The 14,050-nt window shown below is 44.9% G+C and overlaps 1 protein-coding gene across 5 annotated transcripts in view; it reads left to right on the plus strand.

Moving 5' to 3' along the window:
- The window catches only part of KCNC1 (potassium voltage-gated channel subfamily C member 1), a 123,315-nt gene that overhangs the window by 93,238 nt on the left and 16,027 nt on the right, over positions 1–14,050 (plus strand). For all 5 annotated transcript variants that reach the window (XM_053392935.1, XM_053392906.1, XM_053392916.1 and 2 more), the window contains exon 2: positions 11,329–12,262. In XM_053392935.1, the coding sequence (XP_053248910.1) occupies positions 11,329–12,262 (934 nt within the window). The remainder of the gene's footprint in view (positions 1–11,328; positions 12,263–14,050) is intronic.

Raw genomic sequence — 14,050 nt, forward strand, 5'->3', positions numbered from 1 at the left:
TTTCATTGCTTCCTGATGTTCTGGGTGCTTTAATGCTGTTCTCATTGCTGTTGAATAATTTGCTGCAACCTCCTATCCTTTACCAAAATGTTGACCAGTGACCTAAGGGGATGATTGAAGGTGATCCAACTTAGCAATATGGGAAGAAATATCATTCAGCTTACAAAGAACGTTATATTCAAATTGGCTCTAAAAAGTCTGTTCATGACCATTTACTAAAGCAAGAGGGGAAGCCTGCGGCCCTCCAAACATTGTTAGATTTCTATTCCCATCAGCTACAGCTAGCATGACAGATGACAGGGAATTATGGGAGTTATGGTTGAGCAATATCCAGAAAAATCACAGGCAGGGCCGTCTTACCCATAAGCACTAGGGGTGCAGGGCACCCAGGCACCAGGCTCTCAGGGGCTCCAGGCCGAGAGTCCAGGGCCCAAGAGTTGAGTCAGGAGAAGAGCCCACCCATTGGTCGGAGCGCTGTTCTTCTGCTGCAGGCTGCTCAGCGCCGCGAGTTTGGGGGCGACTAAGCCAGCGAGACATTGAGGTTGCCGGTCGGCTCAAACTTCCTGCATGCCTGGGACTGGGCAACCTGGGACTGGGCACTGGGCGGGTCTTTGCACCTCAATGCCACATATGCTTAAGACAGCCCTGATCACAGGTTCATTATTCCTATAATAAGGAGGTAGATGTGTAGAACAGGTATCAACAAAGAGTTGGTTATGCACATGAATGTCCTTTACTTAACAACTGTGACACCAAGTGATAATGTGCATGTGTGAATGAGTCGACACTGATCTAACTGTTGGGATACTGCCAGGGAGATAAGGTCCATCTGAGCCCCAAGCTCGGATGCCGGACGATCCATCGACCTCCCGTAGTCAGGCAATATCAGCAATTCAGCGACACTAAGCCTCAGGCTTAGTGCACACTCTGACAGCAGAATTCACACAACAGAAGTTGCACAGCATGAGAGCAGAACTGCATATTTACAGTTTTATTCAGCGTAGGTCAGAACAAAGAAGGCATGACCGTCTGGTCCGACTGCTCAGGCAAAACAGGCTAAATCGAAAGGAACTTACAACATAAACATCCTGTGAGACAGGAACTTACGCAGGCTGTTATATAAACATCCTGCTCCCTTTTAAGGTGGAACGGAAATATCCTAACATCCTCCCCTTTTCCGTGTAACCTGTAGTACCTGTGGTTCAACCCAATTGCAACCTTTGTGCGTAAACCTTCAGTTGTTCTCTGTTAACAACCTTAGACAACAGATCAGCAGGAATTTCATTTCCTGGCATGTAGGACACCTGAATGAGTCCTTTCTGAATACACTCTCTTGCACGATGTAGCTTAATCTGCAAGTACTTGGTCCTTTGCTTGCAACTCTCCGAGTTCAGCAAAGCCAAACAAGATCTATTGTCTTGATACACTTGTATAGGACATTTCACAGAAACCCCAATGTCCTTAAACAGTTGCATCAACCATTCACAATCCATGAGTGAAAATGACAGAACATTGAGTTCTGCTTCACAGGAACTTAGGCTAACTGTTGTCTGCTTTTTGCACAACCAGTCAAACAGGCAGTGGTTGTACATGTAGCATACTCCAGAAGTGCTTGTACCATCCGTGGTGTCACTTCCAAAACTTGCATCTGCAAAGATTTCAAGACCTCCAGTCTTCTGACTGGTGAACCTCAGCCTGTAGTGCATAGTCCCTTTCAAATACCGGGCTATGCGCTTCAGAGCTTTCCAATCCTGAACAGTAGGATTGTTAGCATGTCTGCTAAGCAGGTTAGTGCTTACAGCAATGTCAGGTCTTGAACATCTAGCAATGAAATTTAACTTGCCTAGAATGCATCTGTACAGCGTTGTGTCAGAAAACGCTTCAGCAGTACTATCTACCTGGTAACCTGTCACCATCGGTGTGTCTGCTGGGTTTGCATCAACCAAATTCAACCTGGTTAATACATCAGCAATTTTCTGTGTTTGGTGTACCAGAAAATTACCTGCTTGGTCTCTCTCCACCTGCAGAGAAAGATAGTTGGATACCTCACCAAGATCCTTCATGTCAAAGTGCTCCTTCAGCTGAGCTAGGGTGCTTTGGTAAAAAGCCTGATTCTTCCAAAACATCAGAAGATCATCAACAAAACATAAACAATACAGTTTGTTTTGCCCCTCCTCCTTGACAAACACACATGGATCAGCTTTGCCCTGGTGAAAACCTAGTGAAAGCAACGTTTCAGTGAGTTTTGTGTTCCAACACCTGGCACTCTGCTTGAGACCATATAAGGATTTTCGCAGTTTACAGACCATTCCCTTCTGTATCTGCATTCCATCAGGTGGAAGCATGTACAGCTCCTCCCCCAAAATCCCGTACAAAAAAGCTGTATTAATGTCATGATGGGAAACATGCAGTTTCTCCTCCGCAGCGATCTTGAGCATCAGCCGAATGCTCTCATATTTGACCGTGGGTGAGTAGGTCTCGTGGTAATCCTGCCCTGGTACCTGTGAAAAACCTCTGGCAACCAATCTGGCTTTGTGTCTGACAACCTTGCCATTCTGGTCTGTCTTGGCCTTGAAGACCCATTTGCTGCCAACCAGTCTCATTCCTGGGACTACCGGTACCAGCTCCCAAGTCTGGTTCCTGTTCAAGGAATCAACTTCAGCCTTCATGGCATTAAGCCAAGGCTCAGCATCTTTAGAGGTTAACTCCTGAACCTCTTTGAAGCTTGAAGGTTCCCACACCTTCTCTGAGCTACTAAGAACAGCAGTTGCCATCTTAGCAAACTCATCAGCAAATCTCTTTGGAGGTTTGCCTTTGGTCGCCCTTTCAGACCTGCGAACCAGACGCAAGTCTTCTGGACTCATCTCCTCCTTCTTAGGAGAATAGTGACCAATGGTGAACAGTGGTTCTTCCAGTTCATTGTCAGACTCATCAGATGGTCTGACTGAGGCCTTTGCGCTCTTGTAGTCTGCTGTGTCATCACTGTCACTGACAGCAGCAGCAGCGCCGCCCACTGAACTGGAATCCGAACTCTGATCATCATCATCATCATCATCATCCTCAGTTTCCTCAGCTTTCTCAGCATGATCTGCTTTCTTCACATCACCTTCATCCTCCTCTGGGTAACTCTGGAAAATTCCCACATTTTCCCCCCATTTAGGATTGTACTCAACACTCCTTGTGAACTTTATGGATTTAGAGTTAGTCATCCATACCCTGTATGCACCTTTTTCGTACCCCATGAACAAACCATGTGCCCCACGCTTCCCAAGCTTGTTGCTTTGTGGGGTGTGTACCCACATGTCAGAACCAAAGATTCTCAAGTGCTTGACATTAGGTTTCTTACCAAACATCTTCTCATAGGGAGTGCAGCCAATAGGTGATGACAGTCTCCTGTTAAAAGAATAAACAAAATTCGCCAGAGCCTCCCCCCAAAACTTCTCAGGGAGATTGGCATCATGCAACAAGGTTTTTATCCCTTGCAGCAACGTTTGATTTGCTCTCTCCGCAAGCCCATTCATCCATGGCGATCTAGGCGTTGACAAATCATGCTGGATTCCCTTCTCAGTCAGGAAAGCTTCAAACTGCTGAGAAGTGAATTCCCCGCCTCGATCAGTAAACAGACAACCAATACGTTTACCGTGAGCATTCTCCAACCAAGCACAGAATGCCTTGAACCTAGGAAATGCTTGCGATTTCTGCTCGAGCATAAACACATGAATGTACCTGGAAAAAGAATCAATTAGAACCATGAAGTACCTTGCTCTTCCCAAAGAGGGCGCAAGAGGACCTACCAGGTCTGCGTGAACTAGCTGGTAGGGTTTGGAAGCCTGCCTGCTAGACTCCTTGCCTTTTGGAGCAACCTTCACCTTGTTCTCTGCACAAGATACACATTTCATGTGAAATTTACAAGGTTTGATGTCCAAACCTTCAACCAACCCAGGCATCTTGGCTAGCGCTTGCCAAGAGAGGTGACAAAATCTGCGATGTGCATCGTGAATGCATCCTGCATGAAGAACCTTGTTAGTTTGTGCAACACAACAAGTATCAGCATTAGACATAGCAACACCATTGTCATCATAAGTTAGACAGAACAAACCATCCATCAACTTTGCATGCCACATGTCCTCTTTGCCTTTTCTGATGACACAGATAGTCTTCTTGAAGGATACCTCAAAACCACGCCCAGTCAGCTGTGGTACACTTATCAAATTGTCCACAGCTCCTGGAACAAAAAGAACATTACTAATCGTAGTATGCAGACTTTCAAGTTTCACAGTCCCAACTCCTGTAGCTTGCAAAGTCCTTCCATCAGCCAGCTGGACCTCTCCATCTTGAGGTGTGAAGGAGATGAACAGATGGCGGTCTTTGGTGAGATGGCGCGTGGCCGCAGAGTCAACAATAAACCTGGCCTTCCCCTTCGAAGCAGATTTGCTGGCAAACAAAACCTTGTTTTCCACCAGCGTGGGCTTTTGCAGCTTGCCTTTAGCCTTTGGTGAAGCTGTGCCAGCAAACATAGCCGTGTTTTCCACTGGCGAGGGCTTTTGCAACTTGCCCCCCTGCTCCTGGCCATCAGACGTGCCTTTAGCCTTTGGTGGAGCTGTGCCAGCTAACATAGCCTTGTTTTCCACTGGCGTGGGCTTTTGCAACTTGCCCCCCCGCTCCTGGCCACCTGCAAGCATCTTGCTCTGTTTACATCTGGTCTTCCGGCCTCTGCAAAGGCTCTGACCTTGGTTCTCACGGGAAACAGAGCTCTCAGCTGCCGACTCCTTGGCTCCCCCTGGAGGCTGGAATGCTGCCTGGGATGACATCACAGCCAGCTCCCCCTGCAGCTTGCAACCGGTGCCCTCGGCATCCGTGCATTCTCTAGCATTCTGGGAAACAGCCAGGACCTCCGATGCATTCAAACACTGGGCTGGGATTATTGGCTGGTGGGCCCTTTTCAAAGCATCCCACATGTCACGTGCCGTGAGATTTCCAGCAAGCGTCTTTATTTCCTCCAGAGAGACGGATAAGACTATAACATCCACGGCCCTCGAATCCTGGGCCTGCCATTTCTCTGTCCGAGGAACTGGAGTGGGTTCAAATACAGTATGCCAGACTCCAAACCGACGCAGCAAACTCTCACACCATTTAGCCCAGGTCTGATAATTGTGCCGATTTAACTTAGGGCACTCAGAGGCCTCAGAAGCTTGGAAAATCTCCATTCCAGCTTTTTGCTTTAGCCGTGAGCCTTTATTGCCTTCTAAGACTTCTTATCTCGGCAGCCCATAAATCACGATGCCTCTGGCTCGGCTCCCAGGCCAATTAGGCTTTGCCGGACATCAAAGGCCTTTCCGCGGCATCCAGAATAGCCTCTACTTTCACTTTTCCAGCACATACCTTTCAGCAGTCTGTCGCTGTCTTACTCCTGCAAGTGCCGTGAATCTGGGCCCATAACCTGTTGTTGGGATACTGCCAGGGAGATAAGGTCCATCTGAGCCCCAAGCTCGGATGCCGGACGATCCATCGACCTCCCGTAGTCAGGCAATATCAGCATTGCCTCAGGCACTAAGCCTCAGGCTTAGTGCACACTCTGACAGCAGAATTCACACAACAGAAGTTGCACAGCATGGGAGCAGAACTGCATATTTACAGTTTTATTCAGCGTAGGTCAGAACAAAGAAGGCATGACCGTCTGGTCCGACTGCTCAGGCAAAACAGGCTAAATCGAAAGGAACTTACAACATAAACATCCTGTGAGACAGGAACTTACGCAGGCTGTTATATAAACATCCTGCTCCCTTTTAAGGTGGAACGGAAATATCCTAACATCAACGCCACAGATCTCGCATCACCTCAAACACATTACTTTTCACGCATTCAGCTAAGTGAGTCATCAAATGTGCCATATCAAAGCACTGATATATTAAGTAATTTCCTGCATGTATGAATCAGCCTTCAATTTCTGAGAGTTATAGGGTTGTCACATGTATTTAGGGGAAGGAAAGTCAGCAATGATGCCTCAACACCACTTCTTCAACCCCACCACAGCATGGGGCAGTAGACCTGGTGTCCAGAGGCCTATAAAAAAAGCACTGGAACTTTTGTGCCGCTTGGTCTACCCACAGGAAAGCATAGGGGAGTTTGCACACTAGGTCCACTCATTCAAGCGCTTTGGGACTTTCATTTTCCTGGTCTACACATTGTAATGCATTGGGGATTTGAGCTGCCATGTCTACCTATAGCAGGCATAGGCAAACTCGGCCCTCCAGATGTTTTGGGACTACAACTCCCACCATCCCTGACCACTGGTCCTGTTAGCTAGGGATGATGGGAGTTGTAGTCCCAAAACATCTGGAGGGCCTATAGGAAAGCGCTGGGGGTTTCAGCTGCCAGGAGTACCCATTAGAAAGCATTGGCGGCAGCTATTAGCAATTAATTTTAAATACATCAACATTTCAGTGAGCATAGTAGGTCAAGAAAAAAAGACCAATAACTTCATATCCAAAAATAGCAACAAAGCAGATGGCAATAGTGCATAGGACTCTCCCCTTTCCCACCATTTATGCTTCAGCCTAAAAGGTGGGAAAGCCTCCTCAGAGTTCTGGAATCAGCTGCTGTGAGAGGACTGGAGGGTGAGGCAAGGCAACCATCCTCTGACAGCAAACACAGTCGATATCCCCTCACAGGTCTTCCAGAACAGCTCCCTTACGAATGTCCTAGGCAAGGCAGGTGGAAACAGCCATCGCTTGGCAGCAAACATACGGTAGTCTTTGTTTATCCCTCTCAGAACTAAAATTCCCAGCACCCTTAACAAACTACAGCTCCCAGGATTCATATAGGGTAGGGGTGAGGAAAATATGCTTTAAATGTATGGTGAGCATGCAGCCTCTCTTTCTTCATAGAGAAGGGAGCAACAGCGAAGACTAGCCTAGAAAAGGAGAATGACAACATAGGGGGAAATATGTTTCACAAGGGAGCATGAACAACAGTTTGGAAATGCATCTGTGACTGGTCTTGATTCGGTTGCTGCTGGCCTCCCCCAGAGGGAATATGTTGTTCTCTTTCAGCTTTGAAAATGTTGTTTTCATTTTTCAAGACAAAGCAGGCATTTGCATTGAATGTTGAAATAATTATTTTCAAGGGTCTGTCAGAGGCAAGAATTGCCTCACACATTAAAGCTGGTCCTGCTCCAGACACTACCACAACAGTATATCAGTATGATGTACACCACTGGGCACATACGTATCATGGGCAAATTCAGAGGACCAGAAAGAGGTTGGTGGGATTGCAAGAATCAGCCTTGGGCATTTTTATGCTTTGCATGAGCCTCCCACAAGTGTCTCTCAGCATTATAACCAGTTCCCACAGGGTGGGACCTAGATGGAGGGAAATGGTTTGCTGAAGAACTGTAAAAAGAAGGGAAGTGACAGGTACGGAAGTAGGCCATGTGTGTTTATGTGTGCGAAGGCCTTCACCCTCAATCATTTACCTCACTTATGAAATAGCGCTCCAAAAACTAGCTGCTGAACAGAAATGGATGTAAAGTTCTTTGAATGCCCTTGAGAACTATATTAATCTTATTAAATCTAAAGTGTTGCTATTTGGTAAACTTGGAAAGAGGCTCTTCTCTGACATTCAGGGGAAATATAGATGCAATACTAGATGAGGGAAGGGCAAAAGATGGGTGTTGCTGGGAGGATAGCTTTGTTGCTATTTGTCACCCATAAGCCTGTTTTCTGCCTGTTTTGAGGCAGAAAAATTGGATACAAATTAATATTAGTAATAGTAGTAGTAGTAGCAGTAGTATTAAAACCCAGCTGTGGATTTTGGAAGAGTAACAAGGAGGGTTCAGCTACTAATCCTAAAGTGGCAAGAGCCATGCATTTCTTAACTTGTATTACTCCCAACTCTTTCCCAGAAGTACAGTTGCTAAGGCAGCTAGCCCATATCATATACCTGTGCTTTTAGATTTTTGCTAGGCAACACTTTATATTGTCCTTCTTAAATTTCTTCCCATTGTCCTCTGTTCCCCTTTCCAGTATTTGGAGATGAGTTTGAAATATTAGCCTATCCTCTAAAATGTCTATTGTTTCTCTCAGCCCATTTTTAATGCACAAAACAAACCTGTGTGGGGTGTTTGATAAGAGGTAGGTTGTGACTTTGCCCAACACCCTCTTGTGATCTTCAAGACTAGTTGAGGATTTGAACAAGGACTTCTCAGTCTAACACAAAGGTGGGTAACATTTTTCAGGCCAAGGGCCGCATTGCCTTTTGGGCAGACGTCTGAGGGCCACATGCCAGTAGTGAGTGGGACCACAGATAAAAGCAGGGAGAGCAATAAATGTGATTTTGCCTTTGTACAGTAAGCTACCGCCCTCAAGGTAAGCAAAGGGCATTATCAGTGTTCAAGGACACAGTTCAGTCAAAGACACTCAGTGACAGGTTTGACCTTTGGAGAGGGGCTGTGATATAAACAGAGTTTTGGGGGCCATATGGAGATACTTGGAAGACTCCATTTGGCCCTATCCCTGAGGTAACATTTGGCCTATTCTACCACACTGTGCATTGATCTTTCACTAGAAAATATTTGTGTTTCACATATCACGGTGTCACTGCATACATAGTTCCCCATTCTAGGATTTTTACTCCCCGTTTCTGGGCAGTGTTGTAATAGGTGTGAATAAGTCTTTTTTTGTTGTTGTTATCTTTGTTATTTCTATTTTTAAAACTGATAAATTGGGAAAGTTCTCGTGCAAGATGTACTAGTACTGGAGTAAAATATGAGTAATGCTTTTGTCACTAATGATTATATTGATACAGGCAGAAGCAGAAAAGATCAATATTTAGTAACCTTGGTGTCCTTGGGAGAATGTTATCACCTTCAGGAGATTTTAACAGTGCAGTAGATTAATTTACTTCTGAATGAATACTGCCATATTAATGAAGATAAAGTAATGGACCAGATATCATATTTGGGTGGAGAACTATTGAAGCCCATGAGAATTCAATCTGAAACCATTTTGTTCTCTCCCCACCCCCCCAAGATAAGAAATACAAGAGAGGAATTTGAAGAGACACTTAGTATATATGTGTTCTTGATATGTGCAGGCCATTCTGCATTAGTGTCAGGTTTTGAATGTGTGTGGAGGGGGAGAAATAAATGATTAAAACTGAATTTCTATCTCAGGACCCTATGACTCTTCAGATCTGCTGGGACTCCAACTCCCACCCACCAGTCCCAGCCAGTATGGATAATAATCAGAGATGATGGGAACTGTAGTCTGGCAACATCTGGATGGTCACAACCTTCCCCCTCCCCGAGTGGAGCTTTAGTGGGGGAAGAGTCATAACTGAGTGGTAGAGCATCTGTTTTGCATACAAAAAGTCCCAGGTTCAATCCCTGCCATCTCCAGGTAGAACTGGGAATGCCCTGCCTGAAACCCTGGACAGACACTGCCAGTCAGTATAGACAAAACTGTGCTAGATGGACCAGTGGTCTAAGCAGCTTCCTATGTTCCTGTAGTTGGGAGAAAGGGTTGTCTGACCTCCATAGGAAACAAGGAGGAGCCAACAAGCCATGAATGGGAGGAGGGAATTCCAGTGCTGCTGTTCTAGCATCCAGGTACCTCTGGGATGCAAAACAGGGTTTTTTAATATCTACAGGGCTACTTCCTTTGTGTTGCCTACACCACTTGCATATAAGCCAGGACATTCCATGCGTGTGCAGTGAAGCTATTTGGCAATTTATGTGGGATATGCATAAATGTGGATTATGGGCTTCCCCCAACCAAAAGAAAAAGGAACCCTATATTAGTGTGAAAACTCCCTGATAAAGCCTCCTATGGGAAATGTCAGGACTCTACAGGACTGTGGTACAAAGTCAGCCTCAATTCATATTCACCAAAGTTTCTTCCGCCCTAAGTGATTCGTTCTACTTTGCAACTCTAAAAATAGGGCAATTGGGAGCTCTGTTCTGAGCCAGCCTTGATAGCCTGCTGCTCCTTCTTTTATTTTGAAACTATTTGTTTTAGCAAAACTATACCTGCTTGCTTGTTCCTGATGCCACCCTTGGTTTGTCCTATTTACCTGTGTTACCTTGGCCAATGTACTTTAGATTCATTTTTTGGTTCAGTGAGTGACCGAGGAAACCAACCCCCCCCCCCATAGCTGGGCATGTGCATGTATCGAATGAGTGGAGATGACCATCTCCCCAGCTCTCAACTAAGCTGGCCTTCTAAAGTACATTGGATCCTAGGCCAGCCTCCTTGTCACAACTGCATGGTGCCCAGTTCAGGCCCTATTGCTGCATCAGCTGCATATTATTTCAGAATGTGCAGGAGATCAAAATGGGATTCACATATCCTCTTTAGTACAGAATCTAAACATATACTTTTTCTGAAAATAATTTGATTTTGAGACGCAGAGTGAAACAAAACACTAGGGCTGTGCCCTGTCTTGGGACAAATCACAGATCCTGAATCAATCTGGGCTTGGCCCAGAGCAGGACAAGACATCCCCAGATTGTCCTGGGTCAGGTCCACTCAGAGTAATCCAGAGCAGCTGGGTGACCCTGTGTTTAATCATAGTTCTAAACCCTAATTAAACCTGTACCTCGGGTTACATACGCTTCGGGTTACATATGCTTCAGGTTACATACGCTTCAGGTTACAGACTCCGCTAACCCAGAAATAGTACCTCAGGTTAAGAACTTTGCTTCAGGATGAGAACAGAAATTGTGGGGTGGCAGCAGGAGGCCCCATTAGCTAAAGTGGTGCTTCAAGTTAAGAACAGTTTCAGGTTAAGAACAGACCTCCAGAATGAATTAAGTACGTAACCAGAGGTACCACTGTAGTGGGTCACAAAGAGAGGGGACAGAGGAGGAGACACAGGCTAAGAATCTCACTTGTTTGCCACCCCCTTGCCACTGACAATATGCTTAATTGGGCTTTTTAATCCTATTTAAACAATTAGGGCTGTACAAGTCCCCTGATTCAGTTTGGATCTATATCAGGTCCAGGTTGTCCCATGATATGAGGCATCAAATAAGTCCCCAAACTACAGGGTATTGGCAGCTCTAGAAAATATTTTACAATGGAACAAGACAGTTCAATATAAGCATCCTAAACTGTAGATAAGCCACTCCAATGATCATAAGCTAACTTGGCCATGGACCCTGTTGCTTTGCCAAATGGGTGTTGAGCACTTGCAGCCAGGCAGCGCCATTTCTACTGGTATTATTTTCTTTAATGTCTCACAATCAAATCTCTATATGCTTTGTGTTTTCCCCTCCTCACAAACAAACTTTACTGTCTAACAGCTTTCTCCTGTTTTTTCTCTCTACAGTATATCGCATTTGCCTCCCTCTTCTTCATTCTGGTTTCCATCACTACCTTTTGCCTCGAGACCCATGAGAGATTTAATCCCATCGTTAACAAGACGGAGACGGAAATTGTTGGGAATGATACCCACGTGCGCATCTATCGGGAGGCGGAGACAGAGGCCTTCCTAACCTACATTGAAGGGGTCTGCGTCGTTTGGTTTACTTTTGAGTTCCTAATGAGGGTCATTTTCTGCCCGAACAAGATGGAATTTATCAAAAACACCTTGAACATCATTGACTTTGTGGCCATTCTGCCTTTCTACTTGGAGGTTGGACTCAGTGGCCTGTCTTCCAAAGCTGCCAAGGACGTCTTGGGCTTCCTGCGAGTCGTCCGATTCGTACGAATCTTGCGAATTTTCAAGCTGACCCGCCACTTTGTAGGGCTGCGGGTCTTGGGTCATACCCTCCGTGCCAGCACAAACGAATTCTTGCTGCTCATCATCTTCTTGGCATTGGGCGTCTTAATCTTTGCCACAATGATCTACTACGCTGAGAGAATAGGTGCTAAACCCAATGATCCTAGTGCCAGCGAACACACACACTTTAAAAATATCCCCATTGGCTTCTGGTGGGCTGTTGTCACCATGACTACCCTGGGCTACGGAGACATGTATCCTCAGACTTGGTCAGGCATGCTGGTGGGGGCCCTCTGTGCTCTCGCAGGCGTGCTGACCATTGCCATGCCTGTACCCGTCATTGTGAACAATTTCGGAATGTATTACTCCTTAGCTATGGCTAAGCAGAAGCTACCAAAGAAAAAAAAGAAGCATATCCCTCGGCCGCCCCAGCTGGGATCCCCCAATTATTGTAAATCTGTCATAAACTCTCCACACCACAGTACTCAGAGCGACACATGCCCACTCGCCCAAGAAGAAATGTTAGAAATTAACAGAGCAGGTAGGAAACCTCTTAGAGGAATGTCCATCTGACCTTTAACCTCCATCCTTTGTAGAGATTGAAAGATTCAGTCAGACTGCTTTCTTAGCACAATGGGTAGCACATTATCCCATTACTGTCCCACCACCACACATGGAGCAATGTGTGGGACATACAGGTTGCAGGGACAAAATGGTACAGGAGAAGTTGACAAGTGAAACTTAGGAGAGCACGCTTTAGGAGCCTTAATACTGGTCCTGTTTAAAGGGACACTCAAAAGATTTTAAGAGTTAATACAGCTAGTGGAAGAATATTTTTTAGAAATTTACAGCTTATGTTTGCCGGGCTGCATTAATACATCACGATGGTTCCCATGAGCGAAGTGCTTCCTGGCATACTGGGAGCCAAGGGCACAGGTCATGCCCAGCAAAACAAGCACACACAAGTACACAATTCCCACACACCCTGGATATTTTTTCCCACTTGTTCCTAGATGCTTTTTGAGTTGCAGAACACCATTTACGTTAGAGAAACCAGGTGCCTCCTTAAAGGATAAACTTACATCAATACATGCAGATTTCATGAGACAACCATGTGTTTTTTTTTCAGATGGTTAGCCACCCATTAGAATGATAGCTTAGACTTCCCACAGAAACACAATGTGATTCAGAAGGGAACAAGGCTAAATGTAAGGGTGTTTATTCCACATCACGCGACCCAACCAGTTTTGTTACAAGTAGCGACATAATCAACATGGAAGCTTAGCATTTAGAGCTCTGGACAGGAGGAGCATCAATGCCTTCTCACAAAAGGTCCACAGTCTACAGCTCCTTCAACCCTCCTCACAGTAAAGGCTGACTGAAAAGGGGAGAACACTGACCATTTTGTGCAGACTTATTCTGAAGAGCCATGAGCGATAATCTCACAGGGTACTTTATTATGATTATTTGTTAATTATAGTGATAAATGACAGCAATAAGAAAATATTCCCAGTCAGACTAAACTATATTTCATATTAGTTCAACATTGGGGGTGGGGAATAAAAATACTAGTCATCATGGAATATATTATAATATCCCATGGCTAGTGGTTAGTTATGGGACTATCTCAGTTTTATGAGACTCCTCAAAGAGCACACAAAGTTACAGGGCTTTGATCTGATCAGTTCAACCCCATAATCTACCTCTACCCATGGAATATCATTGACCAATTCTGTGGGGGGAAATAGTAGTTTTAAACATAATAAACACAAATTATTTTGGCCGGTGAAACAAGCATTGGTTGCAGCCATATGCAACCTTCAGCCTATTTTAAAAAGATACTCCCATTGGGATATATTGCGATAAAAGTCATTTATACAGTGATTCATATTAAACTTTAGTAGTGAGGGATACGTTTAAGGAACCAGTTTATAATTATGATGGTCTTGCAGTATCATTTATATGTTTATTTATTTTTGGTGGAAAACTAATTTATCACTCCATGTGGGTGAAAAATCTCCTCTATCCATTTCATAGCCATGCATGCGGATGCTATTGAAAGAACACAAAAGAAGCGTGACTTTCCTTTGTGTGTGTGGCTTCACCAGTGCCAAATGCTGATTTTTTTTTTAAGATATGGGAAAGTGATGGCAGAAAATTAACTTTGTTCCTTTGCAGAACTCTGTACTATTCCATACAGATGGTAAAGAGCTTTCATTTTTGTCACTATATTTTGCTGTGGGTTTGTTTGTTTGTTTTTTTGTTTTTGGTTAACCCTTTAGTTTGATTTGAAGACTTCCATTGCACCAGGCTGGCCACAATCCATGCA

The sequence above is a fragment of the Podarcis raffonei genome, chromosome 1 (assembly GCF_027172205.1).
Source record: "Podarcis raffonei isolate rPodRaf1 chromosome 1, rPodRaf1.pri, whole genome shotgun sequence".
Classification (NCBI taxonomy): Eukaryota; Metazoa; Chordata; class Lepidosauria; order Squamata; family Lacertidae; genus Podarcis; species Podarcis raffonei.